Source organism: Balaenoptera ricei, chromosome 15, assembly GCF_028023285.1.
Source record: "Balaenoptera ricei isolate mBalRic1 chromosome 15, mBalRic1.hap2, whole genome shotgun sequence".
NCBI classification, from domain to species: domain Eukaryota; kingdom Metazoa; phylum Chordata; class Mammalia; order Artiodactyla; family Balaenopteridae; genus Balaenoptera; species Balaenoptera ricei.
Window position 1 is genome coordinate 69,138,741 of NC_082653.1, and position 20,423 is coordinate 69,159,163.

At 43.4% G+C, this 20,423-nt stretch overlaps 1 protein-coding gene across 2 annotated transcripts in view; it reads left to right on the forward strand.

Moving 5' to 3' along the window:
* The window catches only part of PRKCB (protein kinase C beta), a 312,542-nt gene that overhangs the window by 212,494 nt on the left and 79,625 nt on the right, over positions 1-20,423 (forward strand). For both annotated transcript variants that reach the window (XM_059896365.1, XM_059896364.1), the window contains exons 6-9: positions 5,130-5,286; positions 6,485-6,619; positions 12,450-12,546; positions 19,515-19,661. In XM_059896365.1, coding sequence (XP_059752348.1) covers positions 5,130-5,286; positions 6,485-6,619; positions 12,450-12,546; positions 19,515-19,661 — 536 coding nt within the window. The remainder of the gene's footprint in view (positions 1-5,129; positions 5,287-6,484; positions 6,620-12,449; positions 12,547-19,514; positions 19,662-20,423) is intronic.

Here is a 20,423-nt window from a genome sequence, read left to right on the forward strand (position 1 = left end):
CTCGAACCCGTGTCCCCTGCATTGGCAGGCGGACTCTCAACCACTGCGCCACCAGGGAAGCCCCAAAACTTTTTATTTTGACATAATCTCAAAGTTACAGAAAAGTTGCAAGAACAGTACAAGGAATATCTGTATGCTCTTTACCCGATCTACCACTTGTTCATATCTTGCTACATTTGGTTTATCATTCTCTCTATTAAATATTTTTATATGTGTGTATATTTTTTCCGAGCCATCTGAGGATAGGTTGGAGTCGTGATTCTCATTTGCCCCTAAATACTTCAGTGTGTATTTCCCAAGAACAAGGACATTCTCTTGCATATGTACAGTTATCCAACTCAGGAAATGTAACATTGACCCACTGCTATTATCTAATTCACAGTCCCGATCCAGAGTTCATCAACTGAACCACTGATGTCCTCGGACCTTTTTCTTAAATAAAGAAGCATTATACTGTAATTGTCTATCTTCATCTTGCTATTTTCTTCAACATGTTAGTGCATGTAGATAGCCCAGTGTTATTGACATCTACATAGTATTTCACAGGGTGAATATGCTCTAGATTATTTACCCCTTCCCCTGTTGATGGGCACTCAGATTATTTCCTACTTTTTGTCATTGCAAACATCCTCAAACATAACTTAATGTTGGTGGGTGTTGCTTTGAATAACTGTTCTGAGGACATGTAGTGAGGACAAATGAGGGCTCGTGATGTTGAAGAAAGTACCTTCAAAAGGAGTTAATAAAGAGAAGCTCCTGGTTCACACAGTGTAGGATAATGGCTATAAAGCAACACAGTTGTTCAGACTTTCCAATAGTTGGTTCAAAAAAAAAGACTAGGAAAGTTCTTGGTGAAGAACGATTCTTAGGAAAATAGTTAACAGTAGTGCTATCTTTTATGGATTCAGCACTGTGTTAGGTAACTTGCACCAGAATGCAGAGGCCTCATTTGCTCTGAAGGCCCTTTGATGGAAACAGCCAGATCTTACCCCCCAGCCAGCTTCACTTCCAAGGCAAGCAATGTTCTCTTGATTGGGACACTTTTCTCCTGTGCACTTAGCAGACTTCCACCAGGGGGGGAAGGTTGCTATTTCTGCTTTGTGTGAAGCATTTTGTACCATCTGGGCTGGCTGAATTTCAACAAAGATAGTAAAGAAACATTTATCAAGAAAAATCAAAGTCAGTCTCGCCAAGTGTGGTCTAGAGAGATTTGCTTTCTTGATACATATGCAGCTCTCTTGCTGCTGGGAAACATGACTGTACTTTGAAAAGCTTCAGGAGGGACAGGCCTTTGGATCTTAGCCTGCAGCTACTGTCAACTGCTCATGATACAATGGCTTTAGGAGCCAGAGCTCTTGGAGATATGCATGCCAACAGTCCCAGAATCAATTCTGTTCCGTACCTTTCCACAGAAGTTTCTGGCCCCTTTGGTAGAGGAGAGACCCAAAAGGACAGAAGTAGAAGAAAGGGTTCTATAAGGGTTGGGGGAAAGATGGAGTCATGCCTCAGTTAGGAATGTTTGGTTCAGGGGAAGTAGATGCCCAGGGAGAGGTCATTCTTAAACCATTAGTTATGAGATTGGCTCAAGAATACAACATACACTTGTCCTGCAAAGAGCACTCTGAAAGAGCTGTGAGGTTGCAAACTTACAATAGAGGGATGTCCTGGTGATTGTCCTGTGGTGTCAGTTCATAAGACAGGGGAGGGAGTGTGGTCTTTGAAGAAAGACGAGCTATTTCCACTTGCATATGTGTTGCCAATCAACCAGACAGACAACTTTCTCGCACTTCAGAGCGTCTCCAACCATGTTTTTATGCAACTCCCTAGAGTGATATATGTGTCGTTCCAAGATCCCAGCCTAGAAACTGGCACATGCTGTTTTCCTTGGAAGGCTCAATAAATGAAAGTAACAGTTGGAGATTGTATTCCATGGGGGAAATGCATGGGGATATTAAGAAATTATATCATCTTGGAAAGTTTCACCTAATGTGTGCTCTGTGGTCTAGCAGCGTCAGCGCCACCTGGGAACTTGTTAGAGAAACAAATGAGCAGATGTCACTCCAGACTTACGGAATCAGAATCTATCTGTGGGAGCGGGTCCCAGGAATACGTGTCTCACAAGTCCTCCGGGTGACCCTCATCCACGCTAAGGGTTGAGAAGCATTCCTCTAGAAGAGTTCAAACGGAAAAGTCGGATGCATTATTCTCAAGAAGGAAAACCACAAGTGGTTCTGTTTAATATCAGTCTGTTTGGAAATGGTTGTCTTCATAATAAAAATAGACAAATGTGGTAAAAGGGGCACTGAATATGAATTTTAATAACAATGAAATAGCAATAATATAGCTAGCATTTATTGACTATTCCCTAGATACCAGGTTCTGTGCTAAACATGTATATTCCTTGTCTGACTGTACTCTTATAATAACCCAATGAGGTATGTATTATCTCCATTTCACTGATCAAGAATTTGAGGTTTAAAAATGTGAAATACCCGCTAGGCAAGATGCAGACCCTGGCATGTTATAGCCCTGTATCTACTACACTATATGACCTGGCTACTGTCTCATTAGAAATCAACTATACTTTGAATAAATCTGGTTTTATATATTCCTTGGGGACAGGATCAACATCTTATGTTGGCCCCCCTGTCACCAGTACCTAGCAGAATGCCTAACACATTAGGGACCTGCTTATGGAGCTTAACCAAATCAAAGAGGAAAAATTCTTGCTTTTGGTGCAAAAATGAGATACAACTTGCAAGCTGAGATGGAACATGAATTCAACCTGTGGATAAATGGAAGAAAGGGCCACATACTAGAGTGCAGAACAGTGTCAATGCAGAGTAAGTTACAACTTGCGTCCCGGGGTCCCTTGTCACTCCTCAGACAGTCCACCCAGCCCTTTCCTCATTTCATTTATTCAGTCTCAACCCTTGACTAGCTATATGATTTTAGGCAAGTCAGCCTCCCCTGACTCCCATCCCTAGCAGTGGTTAGCTGCTTGCATGTAGGAAAATAAAGGGAAAATATTTGAATTTAACTAAGGCTGTGTTTGTCAGATAAGATGGAAAGAAAGAGGAGTAAGGGAGTTGAGAGTAATTTCAGGGAGTGATTATAATGCACCCAAAACTCTAAACTGGGGGTGAATGGAGTAAAGGCAAGAGGGAATGGGGAGAAAGAGAAAATATATTGTGCTCAATAGACTGATTGGTGATGAAAGGCCCGTAGCAGTGGGGTACTAGCGTTAATGAACTGGAAAATGGGAAGTGGCATAAGATTGTGGGGTACATGAAACTGAGTTTAAGAAAGTAGTGTAATTGCTGGATGATAAGCACCAGGGAGGAGGTGATGGGGGTGGAAGCAAAGGTTGCAGGGAATGGGGGATGCTTTACCCCTACATTTCTGTTTCTGTTATCTTATTACACTTATGAAATACTTAGAAAAGATGTTGAATGATGGCTGTGGAAATGGGTATCTTTGTCTTATTCCTGACTTTAATGGGATTGCATTTATCGTTAACTTTGGTGTCTATTATTTCAGATATCCTTTATCCTGTGAAGAAAATTTCCTGTTATTTCTAGCTAATTGCAATGATCCTATGGTTTTCTCCTTTGACCTATAAATATGATGAATATTTTAATAATAGATTTCTAAGGTTGAACCATCTTTGCATTCCTGGTAAGAGTCATTATTTATTAGCCTTCTAGCAGATAGTTTTTTTTTTTAATTAATTAATTTATTTTTTATTTATTTATTTTTCGCTGTGTTGGGTCTTCGTTTCTGTGCGAGGGCTTTCTCCAGCTGTGGCAAGCGGGGGCCACTCTTCATCGTGGTGTGCGGGCCTGTCACTATCGTGGCCTCTCTTGTTGCGGAGCACAGGCTCCAGACACACAGGCTCAGTAGTTGTGGCTCACGGGCCCAGTTGCTCCGCGGCATGTGGGATCTTCCCAGACCAGGGCTCGAACCCGTGTCCCCTGCATTAGCAGGCAGACTCTCAACCACTGTGCCACCAGGGAAGCCCCTAGCAGATAGTTTGATTGAGTCTGCTAATACATTACTTCCCTTGGCTGTCTACATTGCTGGTTTTGATCTGACTCCTAATTAACTTCTTCCCATTTCTCCAGGTTGATGTCTTATTCTACCTTATCTTCCCTATTCCCAGTTGCATCTGCACTGCCGACCTCTGCTTCCTTTCCCCTCTCTAAGCCTCCTTTACCCAGGGTGTTCTTGGTTGAGGGTGGAGCCTAATGGTAAAGCTGCTCTTTTTCTCTCTATGGGCTGTCTGGGTAGTGGTTATGGGTGCTACATGGAAAATAGTTGCACTTTGGTTTAGAGGGCAACTCTGTCTTTTAGCTTTTTCTTTTTGAATTCAGGTAAAATGCACATAACATAAAATTAACCATTAACCATTTTAAAGTGTACAATTCAGTGGCATTTAGTACATTAACAGTGTTGTGCAACCATCATTTCTATCTAGTTCCAAGGAATTTTGTCACCTGTAAAGGAAACCCCATAACCATTAGGTAGTAACTCCCCATTCCACCTACCACCAGCTCCTGGCAGCCACTAGTATGCTGTCTCTTTGGATTTACCTGTTCTGGATGTTTTATATAAATGGAATCATAGAATACGTGACCTTTTGTGTCAGAGTATACACATGTTCATAGCAGCACTATTCACAATAGCCAAAAGGTGGGAATGGCCCAAATATTGATCAACTGTTGAATGGATAAACAAAATTTGATATATCCATACAAGCGGATATTATTCAGTCATAAATGAAGTACAATGTGTATGAACCTTGGAAGCACTATGCTAGATGGAAGAAGCCAATCTTTCTTGTAGACTTTTTGGAAAATAAGATTAGAGAACTTACAGTTAATCTAAGGGGCAGAGTGGGGAGAGCAGTATGAAAGTCAGAAATCAATTTTAAACCAATATAGAGCAGAGTCTACATCTTTTCAGTTTATCTCACTTTGTACGCTTCTTAGCTGTTGATGTTAATAAATGAAAATTCCCATTAAGTAAGTGTGATGCCAATGATCTTTTCACAGGTTCTACAACCATCAGTAGCTGGTGCTTAAATATTCTGGGGCTATTAATGCTAAAACTGCTTTTTCTGTTTTTAGTAAGAGATGCTAAAAACCTTGTACCTATGGACCCTAATGGCTTGTCAGATCCTTATGTGAAACTGAAACTGATTCCTGATCCCAAGAGTGAGAGCAAGCAGAAGACCAAAACCATCAAGTGCTCCCTCAACCCTGAGTGGAACGAGACATTTAGATTGTAAGTTAAAATCATTGCAGCCCAGCCTGTGTGGTGCAGGTTGGGTTGTGGGCCACCTGAGGTTGGGGAGGTCCTCTCCCAGCTTCTCTTTCCTTCGCTCCTTCCCTGCCTCCCTCCTTCCTTCCTTCCTTCCTTTCCTTCCTCCCTCCATCTGCATTTTTGCATTGCAAGCCAAGTAAAAATTGGAAATTTTTTTTTATACAGTGCTGAGAATGTCTCTGGTGTGGGAGAGTGGGTGGGATGGAAAATAGTGTGATGTGTTGCTAGGTGAAGGCAAATTGTGGGAGAAGCTCTGGGTCTTGGCAAACATGGGACATAACCCGTAGGGTGTGGGGATGACTTCTCTAGGGCTGGGTGCGTGGATAATGCTGGGCCTGTAGCTTGCCAGGAGCTCTCTGCCAGCTGCCATGGAGGATTTTCCCTGGCTAGTGCTCCAAGAATGTGGGTTCACTTCTCGATGCATCTGGGCCAACAAATATGACATATATCAGCCGATATTTATTGAGCATATACTATGTATAACAAGCACTGTATTAAGTGATCTAGCTTCGTTGGTCATTTCATCCCCATTTTACCAACGGGGCTTAAAGAGATTAAAGCACAGGCCAATGTCCCACAACAAATACAGGGTGGAGCAGGATTCAGCGACAGACAGTCTGACTTCAAGGGCCATGGGCCAAAAGCATGATTCCTTGTGGTGCCTCGTTCCTTCTTTCCCCTCTCAGGGCGAAACTGGGGGCCTATCTCAGCCTCCGTCAAGGACATGCCCTAGAACAATTTCCCCTAGACTGGTACCATCAAGACTCTTTCCTTCATACATTTCCTCAGCCTCATCCTCAACCCGCATGTGTGCAAACACTCACACAATTATATGATTGACATCTATAGTTCTTAGAGTGACTGTGTCAATAGGATTTCCTGAACATCATGGATCCTATTAGGACATAAGGCAGCAGAAGTAGTTAGAACTGCCCCTGTCAGAGCTGGCCTAGGTCCTCCGCCTGTTTAAACCACAGGCTGTAAAACAGGAAAAGCTCTACCTCCCTGGGGAGCTTGCCTGGGATGGAAACTGAGTATGTTTCTTACAACAGCCTGTAATCCTTAAAAATTCCTACCGTCAGGCTTTGTCCTCTTGTACATTTCATCTGCTTGAGAAATCACCATAACCTCCACCGACTTCTTTTTTTTCTCTTTGCAGCCAGCTGAAAGAGTCGGACAAAGACAGAAGACTGTCTGTAGAGATTTGGGATTGGGATCTGACCAGTAGGAATGACTTCATGGGATCTTTGTCATTTGGGATTTCTGAACTGCAGAAAGCTGGTGTTGATGGCTGGTAAGGGAAATTTCTCTTTGAAAGCAACAGTACAGCTTGGTCCATCAAAATGTGGGAGCAAGTATGTTTCCCTTTTTCTCCTAAACGTGAAAGACTAAAGCAGAATCACAAAGTGAAAGCTGGTAGATTGGCTCTGCCTCATAAATAGTTTTATTTAGTCCTCATGCAAAAAAAAAAAAAAAAAAAAGAAAAAAAGACAAAAAAAAGAAAGAAAAAAAAGAATTAGTTGCCAATATTTTCAAAATCAGGAAATTTCCCATAAAAATCTGGACCTAGAGGGCAAAAATGAGGACAGTTGAATAGTTAATACCCCCTTTAGACAGGATGTGGATTTTCTATTTGCCACAGTCCTCACCAGTCCCTATTGTTTTACATCTGCCCCACTTTACACAATTATATGGCTTGACAGGCCCCATGGGCACTAAAAGGGCTCTCACACTTTACCCAGAAGATATGTTTAATCCACTGTCAGATTTTGACTCCTTAAGAAGATGCTTCTTCATTGGGACTGCTTACCAAGCCTGGTCACAAAAGTGCTGGAAGGTTGCTGTCTTAGTCAGCTGCAAAAGCTCCTTTGTTCTGACATTTTTGCTTTATTCCCTTCTAATGGCAAAAAATCCTTCCCCAATATTCCCATCAAAGAGGCTGGATAAGTCCTCTTTGGCAACTGTTTCTTTCCCAGTTATCTGAGTAAAGGAGTCAGAAGAGATGGCCCACCTTGGCACTAGAACTTTGGGAGAAGTAGTAATTAGGGGTGCTCCTATCTCTTTAAGAGAAATTGTCTTATTTCTGAATGGTCCCTGCTCAGGGCTTTTTCAGTTACAAGTGAAAGACAATCAAAATCAAACTGGTTTAGCAAGAAAGAGAATGGATCACTGGGCCCTCACATCCTTTCCATCGTCCTCCTTACAACTTCCTTGTCTCTCCTCCGCATTTATTGTAGGTTTTTATTCAAATATATATTGAGTGTCCACTCCGTTCTAGTCACTAGAGATACAAAATAGTAGAAAATAGTGTTTGATGCTGATGAATGCTATAGAGAAAAGTAAGCAAGAAACAGGGGTAGGGACTGCCGGGGGACGGTGACATTCTGGTTTAATAGCGTGCTCAGGAAGGGACTCTCTGAAGAGGTGACATACAGCCAAGACCTGATGGGGGTGAAGGAATGGACCATGTGGAGATTTAGGGAGAAACTGTCCCGCACAGAGAGAATTAACCTGTCCACGTTGGTTGCAGAATTGTAGGGACCTCTTGCCTAGTCAATCCTTGTCCATGCTTCCATGTTCAGTCTTTCCAAGTCCTCTGGCTTCGTGTAACAAGTGACATGCTGTTGGATTTAAAAAAAAAAAAAAAGAAAAGAAAAGAAAAAAGAAAACGTCATTCTGAACGTGTTTTCCTCTTTTCTGTAGGGAAGTGTTTTAACATGTTTGGTCTTAATTTCTCCATTTTTATCATGGTGTTTCTGTTTCTAAAGGTTTTATTTTTTTCCTTTGCTATTTCATTCTTTTCTTTTATTTCTGCAGCTGAACAGATTATCCTAAATCATTGTTACCTTAAAGTCATATTTCTTTAAGCTTTCTTTTGTTATTACTAATAGTCATGTTTCGGTCTTATCACACACAAAAAATAACTAAAGCTTTGGAATCAGACTTCGTGGGTTAGAATTTCTGTCCTACCACTTCCTAGCTGTGTACCCCTGGGCAAGTTACTTTGCCTTTCTGTGCCTTCTTTCCTCATTTGGAGATAATAGTGGTAATTAAGTCATAGGATTGTTGTGACATTAAATTAGTTAATATAAGTGAAGTGCCCAGTGTCTGGTAAATAGTAAGCACTCAGTAAGTGTTAGTCATTATTATTAATTGAATAATTATTAGAAAAATATAAATAAGCAAACAAAATATTATTGGAATCCCATTGCCCAGAGATAATCACTATTGACCATTTTTAGAGTTTTTTTCCTGTGTGTGTGTATGAAACAAAAATGAAAACTTACTGTCCATACTGTTTGGCAGTGTGCATTTTTCACCTAACAATGCACTATGAACCCTTTTCCCTATCATTCAGTAATCTTAGGCAACATCATTTTTAGTAGCTTCATATAGTCCATTCTTTTAGATCAGCCTCAATTTACATAATCATATTCTTATTATAAGATATGCAATGCTTACCTATATAAATAATTCTACAGTAAACATACTTATAGTGAAAACTTTGTGCATGGCTTTAATTATTTCCTAATAAATTCCTAAGCCTGGAATCAATGGCTTTGAGACCATATGCATTATTCAAGTATTTGCCATAATGTTCTGTAATTTTTTTCAGTCAATTTACATTCTCACCAATGCTGTGTGAGACTTTTCATTTCACCCACGCTTGTCAACATCTGGTATTATAAATTTCAAAGATGATGCAAAGGCTATACATATTTTGTTACTAATTATACATATTTATATAATATACATACATAACATGATACACGTTTTTATATATACTTTTCTTATTTTATAATATAAATATTTATTATTATTATTATACATACATTTGTTACTAATTATGTTGAATGTTTTCACTTATATATTGCCTTTTTTTTGTATTTATAAGTGACTATTTCCGGTGTTTTGCCTATCATTTTCTTATTAATTTAGAAGAACTTTTTATGTAAGAAGGATAATACTATGTCGTTGCTGAAATATATGTTGCAATATTCCCGTCTTTGATGTTGTAGGTTAATTTTGGTAATATGCATTTTTTCTTAGTGGTATATAAAGCATTCCATTCAACTCTAATTAATATAATAAATATCAAGCCAACTGCCAGAAAAAGTTCTCTAGTTTGTCCACTGATTCACTAGTTGTTTTCTGAATTATCCATCCTAGTGTTTACTGTCTCCTATGGATTTTAAAATTTACTAATTATATTTTTCTTCTGAAAGTAGTCTTTCCTAAGCTCAGATTGTTGCCACTTCATAGATGCATCAACCTCTTGGATCTCATTGAAAATATGAGTTAGATATTTTCTGGAATTTTCTCTCTTTTGGCACCAGTTCTAGTTCACGGGAATCCGATTCCTCGTTGTTTCTCTTTATTTTTTTTATTTTTTATTTTTTTTAAATTTACTTTATTTATTTATTTTTGGCTGTGTTGGGTCTTTGTTGCTGCGGGTGGGCTTTCTCTAGTTGCGGCGGGAGGGGGCCACTCTTCATTGCAGTGTGCGGGCCTCCCATTGCGATGGCTTCTCTTGTTGCAGAGCACGGGCTCCAGGCACGCGGGCTTCAGCGGTTGTGGCTTGTAGGCTCAGTAGTTGTGGTGCACGGGCTCAGTTGCTCTGCAGCATGTGGGATCTTCCCAGACCAGGGCTCAAACCCGTGTCCCCTGCATCGGCAGGCAGATTCCCAACCACTACACCACCAGGGAAGCCCGTTTCTCTTTATTTTAATGAGTTTTCCACATGCCCTCCTTATGGAAGGGTGAACACAGAAATGTTGAGTGTCCCTGTTCTAATCTTTCACATCCAGATGAAGGGAGAAAGGAGCCTTTTGTATTGTTTGGAGTTCTTCTTTGTTGGATCGAGGGTCCTGGTCCTGTGGATATTGGGGAGAGGGCTACGGCTGGAGTCAGCTGCACGACAGGCAGTCCTACTGCCCATGGAGGGGCATCTTCCCCCTGTTGGTTTTGTGCATCTCAAAGTCGGAAGGGGTTCCTGCTCTTCTTTTCTAATGGGCACAATTGTCCATATTTGGAGGCCATAGTGACAGCGTACTGGCCACAGCAAACGTGAGGTGGTGGTGCCGTGCTCTAACCAATGCCCCGGGGGCTGACGTGTCCTGTACTTGCTGAATATGGATCGGAATTTTTGACCCTCATCCAGGCCCTGCTGGTCTGTTCCAGGGTTGTTAGTGGGGTCCTGTTGAGGTTCCCATTGGCTGATCACAGCTGGTCAATCCCCTTTGATGTGTATTTTCCAAAGTATGGGACCCCAAATGGCTTAGGTAGTACATGGTGGGGCATCAGCCATATTGAATTGTACCCTGACAAAGCTATTCTTTTTTTTTTTTTTTAATTTAGTTTATTTATTTATTTATTTATTTATTTATTTATTTATTTATTGGCCGCGCCATGCAGCATGCGGGATCTTAGTTCCCCGAGGCATCGAACCCGTGTCTCCTGCATTGGGAACGTGGAGTCTTAACCACCGGACCGCCAGGGAAGTCCCCAAACTATTCTTTTGTTGGTGTTGCTTCAGTTCTTGAGTTTACTGCAGAGAAAGTCTCACAGGGCACTGGTGTATCCTTAATACTCTTTAACCCTTGCTGCTTGCTGATCTCCCATTTTAATAAAAGGGGCAGGCATTAGTCTCAGAGCCTTTGATAAGCAACACCATCTACTTGGCTTTGAGTAACTTTGATTTACGTATGTTTCACTTTTTACAGATACATACTTTCTGCTTGTAACAAGTGTTGTTGGCTTTCTTTACAAGGAAGAGATATAAAGTGTCTTTTTAAAGTGAATTTATTATTCAAAAAGCTGATTTAATGAAAAGCATTGTCAAAAGTAACATCCAGATTTAGCAAAATCCACAAAGGTGGAGGAATTTTGCCAAACACTGCTCCATGCTCTCTTACTAATACTTTAATTTGCAGAACTTCCTGAAAGTCCCTGCTGTGTGTATAGCACCCTTCTTGATTTCCAGCAAAGATACAGATGTTCTCTTATTTTTGTATTTATTTTGGTAATTTCTTTGGCAGTTTGGAAGATGAGCACTGAATATTAAATGTGGAGGTGTCCAGGCTCAAACTGTCATCTCTGCTTTGAGTCACCTATCTCTCTATTTTTAGAAGCTGCCTAGGAAGATTTGTGAATGGAGAAAAAAATTGTGATGAAAATTGTAAATTCTGGTTAGAAAGTCTCTAGGAGTGAGGAGTTTTGGGTTCTTTTCCCCCCTGCTGACTCCAGTGCCTTTGGAATGTCCCTTTTCCTTCCTCACACTCATCTCAGTCTGACTAGATGGAAACATCTTTGTGGTCTAGAAACAAACTGAAACCATCTTGTTTATTATAGTGATATTAATATCAGTAACAATGATGATGATACTTTTTATTGAACACTTGCTAAATGCCAGGCACCAGGCTTATCATTTTACATGCATCATCATGTCTCAGCTTCACAGTCATCCTATGAAAAAGACTTTTATTCCTATTTATTGATGAGAAAAATCGAGGCTCAGAGGGCCTACCTAGCTTATTCAATTATCCAAAGAGGCAAGGGAAGAGGTGAGATTTGGACCCAGGCATAGTTTGACTCCAGGGCTTGTGTACTTTCTCAGGAGCTTGACTACCGAGCACTTTGGGAAGGTTTCTGCATAGAAAAACGGCGTCAGTGAGACAAGTCCAGAGTCATCCAAGTGCTGGGATGGCCGGGTGGCAGCATGTTACAGTGAAAGGGTATAGAAATGCTGGGACAGCGTGATAGGAATACGTTGACAGTGGGAGATCCTCAACATTCTTTCAGAATCAGAAAGCACATAATGGACCAAAAAAGTAGCTAGAAACATTGAATGATATAATCAAGAAAATTGTGTGTGTCTGTGTGTGTTTAGAGAGACAAGACAGAGAACTTTACATCCTATAAACCCATTTTTTTCTGAATTGTTTCTGATGGTTATAAAAATATATAGTGTCCCTGGCTACACACATACACACATACCCCAAAACAAAAAACCCTCAACACATGTTTTTAAAGCAGAGCTTTCTATAGACTTCCCTCCCTTATCCTAATCAACAAAATGATATTAAGTAGAGTCATGGAATGTGTCTTTCCTTTGCTCCCTTTAGGTTTAAGTTACTGAGCCAGGAGGAAGGCGAGTACTTCAACGTACCTGTGCCACCAGAAGGCAGTGAGGGCAACGAGGAACTGCGGCAGAAATTTGAGGTGAGATGTCTTTCTTTCGGCATCAGTGGGAACCGGTTGAGTCTGCCTCTGTACTGTTTTTCTTGTTTATGGTGTGGTTTCTACCAAGCCCTTTCCTGACCCTGTGCCTTTGCGATATTGTTCTGCTTTCCAGAAAACTCCTGTTTATCCTTCAAGACCCCAGTTAAGTGTCCCCTGCCTTGTAAAGTCATTCTGCCTCCCTGTCCTCATTCAGATTTAGACTTTTCCTTGAGAGTGTTCATTCACTACCCAGGTCATTTTGCTGGTGGCTTGGACAGGGATGTTAGTAATGGTGAATGAAGGCAGTGGACAGGGTAGAGATATTTCGGAAGCTCAGTCAACTAGGCTTGCTGAGGGATAGAATCTGGATTTGGATCTGTCGGCAGGATGGTGCTATATTAACAAATGGAATTGATAGTGCTGGTGACTCCGTGAAATACCCATGGATGCATCTTTCGAAGATTAAGAGCCCTTGGCTCTGACCTTGGGCCATAGCGCTGGTCTGCTTCTACCCCGGATAAGCCCCTTCCCTTCTGTGGAGCCAAATAAACTCCATATATGAGACTAGCAGGTATGTAGGACACATCCCAGTTTTACAAAGAAAACGTTTTGGGGAAAATGGGTTTGAGTCCCTTCATTATATGTGTATTGAGTGATTTTAAAGTAGTTTCATAAGGGAAAACATGTTATTTTGTTCACAGAAACTTAATATACTGAGTCTGATGGGAAATCAATTCTAGATAAGCAATGACAGCCTACTAACTCTGAAAAATGTATAAAATAGCTAAAATGAAATAGGTTACTGTCATTGTTATTCATCAAGTAATCACACAAGCAAATAGAAGCAGAATATGACCAGGTAAAGTTCTGTGAAAGAGAGGTCCATGGTGCTTTGAGAAGATATAAGAGGGAAATGTAACCTTGTCTGAGAGGACAGGGAAGGAGTCATTGAGGAAACAATAGGGAAGTTAACCAAGTAAAGAGGGGAAAAGAGCATTCCATTCAGAGAGGCGAACAGGTGCAAAGGCCCTGTGGTGGGGAGTTATATAGCAACTCTGTGACACTGAAAGAAGGCCAGTGTGGGTAGAGAAGAGAGAGCAAAGGGTGAGTTCATGGTGTGGCTGGGAGGTGGGTGGGGCCAGAGTAGAAGGACTGTGCTGACTTTAGCAAGGGTTTTGGCATTTATTCCAAGAACCATCTTAGTGTCCCCTCAACTTGGTAGGACTCATACTTGTGTACTGACCCTTGTCTTGAGCCTGTGCCCTCCATAAAACCTGGCGACGGTTCTGACCCAGTGGGACTTCCCTTCATGGAAACAAGTGGAATAAACATGTTGACCTTGGACTTGACAGTCATTCTCCAGTGAACTTGATCAGTGAGGTTCATCCTTATAGAGCAGCTCGCTCAAGCCCAAATGAGCTGATGAAAGAACTTTCCCTCCCAGGAGAGTCGAGAACTGGACCGTGATAACATTTTAGGACAGGAGGGCAGGCCTTCCAGAGAACCCTTTTCTTCTCCTTCCTTCGGCTTTCTGATGGAGTGGGGTCCGTTTGCTGCCGAGTTACAAATGTCCTCTTGTGGGTGAAAAAAACGAGACCGGTGTTTTCTTGTATAAAATGAAGTCTCAGTTTTACAAAATGATTTCTTCTGTCTTAGGGCAGCCAGGGTTACATTTCAGAACGCCCAGGAAAACATTTCCTACATGAACAGAGCATTTGTCTGGGCCAGTTATTGGCCTGAAGGAAAGGACTGTTTTATCTGCGTGCAACAAAATGTGTCCTTTATTTCCCGCAAGAGCCTGCAAACGCTTGTTTATGCCTGAGTGGTAATTGCTCCACACCATAGTTTGTTGATTAAAAAAATGTTTCCAAGAGACCGAAAATTGTTCTCAGACACATAGAGGAATTTCAGTTGACCTTGGACGTGAGAAATGTAATCCCTGTGCAATAACCAATTAGCACCCAGAATGACTCAGAAATTACTTTCAAGCCTCTTATCTGGAGAAATTCTGAGTGACGGTAAAATCGAGCTGCAGAAATTGGGGTAATAGAATTTCACGGTAGGGTGAGCTTGGTGAAGTTACCACACGTGGTATGCTTCAGAACACTGGAGGAGGCTCTGTTTGGGGACTTTTGTCTGGCTGTGGCCTTGCCGATGGGCCAGGGAAGGGAAGACTCCATTTTGCATGGTTCAGAATGGGTCTTCTGACAGGCTTAGAATTTTTTAATTTAATAAAATGCTTACTATGTGCCATTTATTGTTTTAAGTGCTTTAGAAATATTAAGTCATTTAATTCAGTCCTTACAACCACCATGACTGGTCGGTACCTTTATCATCCCCCTTTATCTTTTACAGATGAGGAAACTGAGGCCCAGAGAGGTTAAGCAACTTTCTAATATCCCTCAGCTGGTCATTGTCTAACTCTGAGTTTCCCCAGAAACAGACTATAAGGATTCAAGTGCAGGTGGTTTCTTTGGGAGGTGACCCCAAAAAGCATCTAGAGTAGTGGGAAAGTGAGGCAGGGAAAGGAAGGAAGCTGGAAAAGTAGTATTATCAGCAAGTTACCACTGTGGGCAGCTGGGGTTTAACCCTGCCGGGGATTAACCGGGCCGCAGGGTTTCCAGTCAAGGGGCAGGCAGCTGAAGTATTATCCACCAGCTCCCCTTCCATCACTGGCTGAAGGCTGCTTCCAGGGGTATTAACTTGCCAGCACTTTCAGCTTGGCCTGCTTGTGGGCTGTGCTTGCTCTTGCAACCAGGAAAAGAGCCTGCAGGTAGAGTCACAGGTGTAAGCGGCAAGCAGCCCCAGGTATAGAGAGGAGAGGGCCGAGGGGTCTTGGCTGGATACCTGGAGCCACATGTGTACAGTGTAGCCTATTCTGTTCAGGTGGTTCGAGAGCCAGCCTGCCTGGATTGGAATCCCAGCTCTGTCCCTTCCTTGCTGGGTGCTGAAGGCAGGTTACTTTATTTCTCCGAGCTTTTGATTCCCCACCTGTATGTATCATGGCACCTCTGACCTCCTACGGTTATGTGAAGAGTGAGTGAGATAGCATTTAAACCAGTGTCTGGCATGTCATATCATTCAGATGTCAGGTGGTTGTTATCCTTAGCAGCCCTCTCCCTGCCTCACCACCCCCCCGGAATAAATCAAGCTCAGGACCTGCTCCTTCTGGTCTTTGGAAGGGTTGCTTGGGGGTTGGGGAGCATCTACGTGGACCGCTAGCCTACAGAGGTGTCTACCGCCACTGCTGGGTACGGGAGTGCCGTTGGAGCTCCTTGTAGGGGTGGAGGTTAGTTTAAGCCAAGAAAGGCATTCCTCATCTGAGATGGGGCCCTGGACCCAGGTAGCCGGGGCGCCTTCACTCTCCCGTAGCGCAGTCTGGAAAGAGGCAGGGCTCTTTGCTCAGAAGCGCATCTCTTTGCTTTAACTTTGAGCACCAAGTCCTAGGGCTCTAAATTACAGACATGAAAAGGCAACCATTAGTGTATTCCTGTTTCTGAAGCCGTATCCAACCCAGCAAGATAGAGGCTCATTTAAATTTGGGCCTCAGTTTTAAAATGTTTGCTCTTTGATGGAGGACCTGCTAGGCATGAGGCCGCTGGGAGACATGGGACGTTCAGAGGAACACAGGACAGGGTTCTTGTCCCAAATGTTTTTAGAACTGGGCAGGTAACAAGAAGGGGGAAAAGCTTAGTGTGAGACAGCAGGGTGTGGTGGTGATGACGGTCAACTGGAGACCTCATGTCCCATCTAAATGCCCCATTCTTATGGATGGGGCCCAGTTTTGCCAGATCTGCTTCTTTAGAAGAAGCTGGGATTCGGGTTTTTGTAAGACATCTCCTGATTTTTAACAGATCTCAACTAATTTAAATATTAGTGCAGACCAGACCGATAAGGCTATTAGACTTCTGATCTAGCATCTAGAGGCTGAGATAACATTCTGTCCTAGTCACTTCAGACTCTTATAACAAAAATACTATAGACTGGGTGGCTTAAACAACATTTATTTCTCACAGTTCTGGAGGCTGGAAAGTCTAGGATCAAGGTGCCGGCAGAATCGTTGTCTGGTGAGGGCCTGCTTCCTGCCTCATGGACCTCTTTTTGTTTTGTTTTGTTTTGGCCACGCCCAGAGCATGTGGGATCTTAGTTCCCTGACCAGGGATAGATGCCCCCTGCAGTGGAAGCTCTGAGTCCTAACCACTGGACCACCAGGGAAGTCCCCATGGCCCTCTTCTTACTATGTCCTCACATGGCAGAAGGGGCAAGGGGACTCTTCTGGGGTCTCTTCTATACGGGCACTAATCCCACCCATGAGGACTCCACCCTCGTGACCTAATCCCTTCCACAGGCCCCACCTCCTAATACCATCACCTTTGAGGGTTAGGATGTCAACATATGAACTTTCAGGAGACACAAACATTCTCAGTCTATAGCATGTAACTGTGAGAAGAGTCACACAAGCAAATTGAGATGGAGCGTGGAATTCAGAGGAGAGAAGGTTGCTTGAAGGACTGAGGAATCAAGCTGTTGGACACTTGCTGCTCTTTGAAGAACAGGAAAAAAATTTTCCTCTAAGCAGTCAGATGGAGAAATAGGGAAGTGTGTGCACCTCACTCGTGCTCCACTGGCAGGGGGTGCTGGGACCTGCAGGTGGATGGAAGCAAACCTCAGGGCTGGAACGGAGACTGGGGACCAGGGACAGTCAGGACGTGGATCTTCACAGGCTGGAGATTGGAGTGTGTGAATTGGGTGGGTCCTGAGTTGGGACTGAGAGAAGGTGGGAGATATCATAATAAAGCACAGGGATGGTGGGAGGGAGGGAGGGAGGGATATGTTTGGATTGGGATAGCCTGGGAAAATCTCTGGGCGCTGGAGGGTGAGAATTTGGGATGATGGGAGGACATGGCCCTGAAAAAGCAATGCAACTTCTGTTCAAGGCTCTTTTCTTGTTTGCAATTTCCCTAATGATCTGGTTTTAACTGCCCCCTCTATGCTTTAACCCCCAAATCTGTCTCCAGTTTTTGGGGTTTTTTTTTTAATGATTTTTTTTGGGGCTGAGTCGGGTCTTTGTTGTTGCGTGCAAGCTTTCTCTAGTTGCGGCGAGCGGGGGCTACTCTTTTTTGTGGTGCGCGGACTTCTCATTGTGGTTGCTTCTCTTCTTGCAGACCATAGGCTCTAGGCGTGTGGGCTTCAGTAGTTGCAGCACGCGGGTTCAGTAGTTGCGGCACATGGGCTCTAGGGTGTGTGGGGCTCAGTAGTTTGGCTTGTAGGCCCTAGAGCGCAGGCTCAGTAGTTGTGGTGCACGGGCCCAGTCGCCCCGCGACATGTGGGATCTTCCCGGACCAGGGTTCAAACCCCTGTCTCCTGCATTGGCAGGCAGATTCTTAACCACTGTGCCACCAGGGAAGTCCCTGTCTCCAGTTCTTATGTCATTTCTTAACCCGAAAACCACATAATACAACTGCTTACTGGGTATTTATTTACACTTGATCGTCCCAGAGACACTTAAGTCTCAACGTATCTTCACTACAAGATAACTGGACCAAGAATGCTCACAGCAACCTTGCTAGCAGCCAAAAAGTGGAGACAACACAAATGCCCATAACGGAAGAATGAATAAACGTAAACAGTGAATGCTACTCAGCAGTACAAAGAACAAATCACTGATTCAAGCAACAACATGAGTGAATTTCAAGGCCATTAGGATGAGCAAAAGAAGCCAGATGCTGAAAACTACATACCCTGTAGAGGAAAACTTGACACTCTCACAATACTTCCGACACCAAGTGTGTGGGTTTTCCACACCAAGAAGTTCTCCAGTTCTCTGTGGGCACCAACTAGGTGTTCTACAATTTAATTCAGTTTTGGCGCTAGCTCCCTGGAGTTAGTGCGGACCCCATAGGTTAAGGGCTCAGTCCCACAAGACATCCCCCACTTTAGACTCCAATCACAAATACTCTGGCCTCCTGTTCTCCCTGCTTTCACAGCATTTGCTGCCATTCTGAGTCATCATTCTGCTGCTCACAGCAGCAGGCCCCTACCCCACTGCACTGAGGACAGACATGGTCCTCATCCATCCATTTATCCAACAAAATATTTAACTGGAAAGTATGCTAGTTGTCAGGGAAATTGCGGAGAATGAGACATATTCCCCGCCCTGGCAGGTTTCCAGTCTGTTGGGGAAAACAAGTGAACAGACAGTTATCATGCAGTGTAAATGGGAAGTGAGGTGGATGAAGGGAGCAGAGAGGCACAGCCCATCCAGACAGAGAGAATCAAGGAAGGCTTCCCCGAGGAAGTGAAAACGTGGAGCAGGAGGTAACTAGGTTGGCGAAGGGGAGAGAACAGTCATCCACACAGGAGCAACAGTAGGTGCAAAGGCCCTGGAGTGGGAGGGAACTGGGACTCAAAGATGGGAAAGGAGGAAGAAGCTGTGTTTCAGGGAAGAAGGAGCCGAGAAAAGGTTGAAGAGGTTGGAGAAGCAGGTAGAGCCTGATCGTACTGGGCCGTCTGGGCCAGTGAAAGCACCGAAGTCTTTATCCTAAAAATGATGGGTCACTACCAAAGCATTTGAAGCAGGCGGTGACTTGGTTGAGTATGAAGAAGTGGAAGATCACTGTGACTACATGTAAAGCCCAGTGTGGAGGGAACCAAGGTGGGTTGTCCAGGCGAGAGATGATGACAGGTGGTATTGGTGCAGATGGAAAGAAGAAGGAATTCTAGAGACAGCTGGGAGGAAGCAGTGACTGTTCCTGGTGGTGGATGAGACACGAGGGATGAAAGAGAAATGAGGTGCCAAGGCTGGCCTCCACATTTTGGGTTTGCACTGTGGAAGCTGGGCCATGCTTTTCACCAGGCTGGGGGCATGAGCTGCAGGAACCACAGCTTGCAGCCTATATGTGAGTCTGAGCATGTACAAGGGCATCCTCAAAACTCTGATGATGTTTTCTGTGTGCTTCTCCCTCCAGAGGGCCAAGATCAATCAGGGGACCAAGGCTCCTGAAGAAAAGACGACTAACACCATATCCAAATTTGACAACAACGGGAACAGGGACCGGATGAAACTGACTGATTTTCACTTCCTGATGGTGCTTGGAAAAGGCAGCTTTGGCAAGGTACAGTATGGCTGGGTGGTGGCACCTGCTCCAGAAGGAACAGCTAACAAGGCAGGCACATTTGCTGTTCATATGGGGCTTACATTCCAGTGAGGGAAAGAGTGAAAAGTAAATAGAGCTACACTTCAGTTGGTAACGAATACTGTGAAGGAAATGGAGTGCTGTGTCACAGACAGATCAAGAAGGGACCCACTCAGATTGAGGAAGTGACGTAGAAACTGAGACCTGAAGGATGAGAATGAACCAGCCATACATTCAAAGAGCTAGGAAGGAATGTTCGCAACGGAGAGAACGGCAAGTGCAAAGGCCCTGAGGTAGGCAAGAGCTGGGCACATTCTAGGCACCATCAGAAGGTGCTGGGGCCAAAATGTCATGAGCAGGGGGAGGTTGCAGGATGTGAGGTTGCAGAGGTGGGAGGGGCCTGATCATGCAAAGCCTTAGAAACTGTGATGAGAAGTTTGGATTTTATTCACAGTGCAGGGGGGAGCCACTGAAAGTCTGAAGCAGAGAAGTGACGTGATCAGATTTGGTTTTGGAAAAGATTACTCTTGCAGCTGAGAATGGAGGTGGTTCTTTTCGAACAGCAGCACAGTTGAAGGATGACCCTGGGACTCACAGAGTGATTCTGGATGCTATTATAGGTACTAGGAGATGCTGTTTCACTGAAGTTGAGATTGTGTTATAAGTATTCCTGACTTGTTTAGTGTTGTGAGTCTTTTAATCCCTGTGTGTGCCACCAGTATGTCTCATATCAATCTCAGA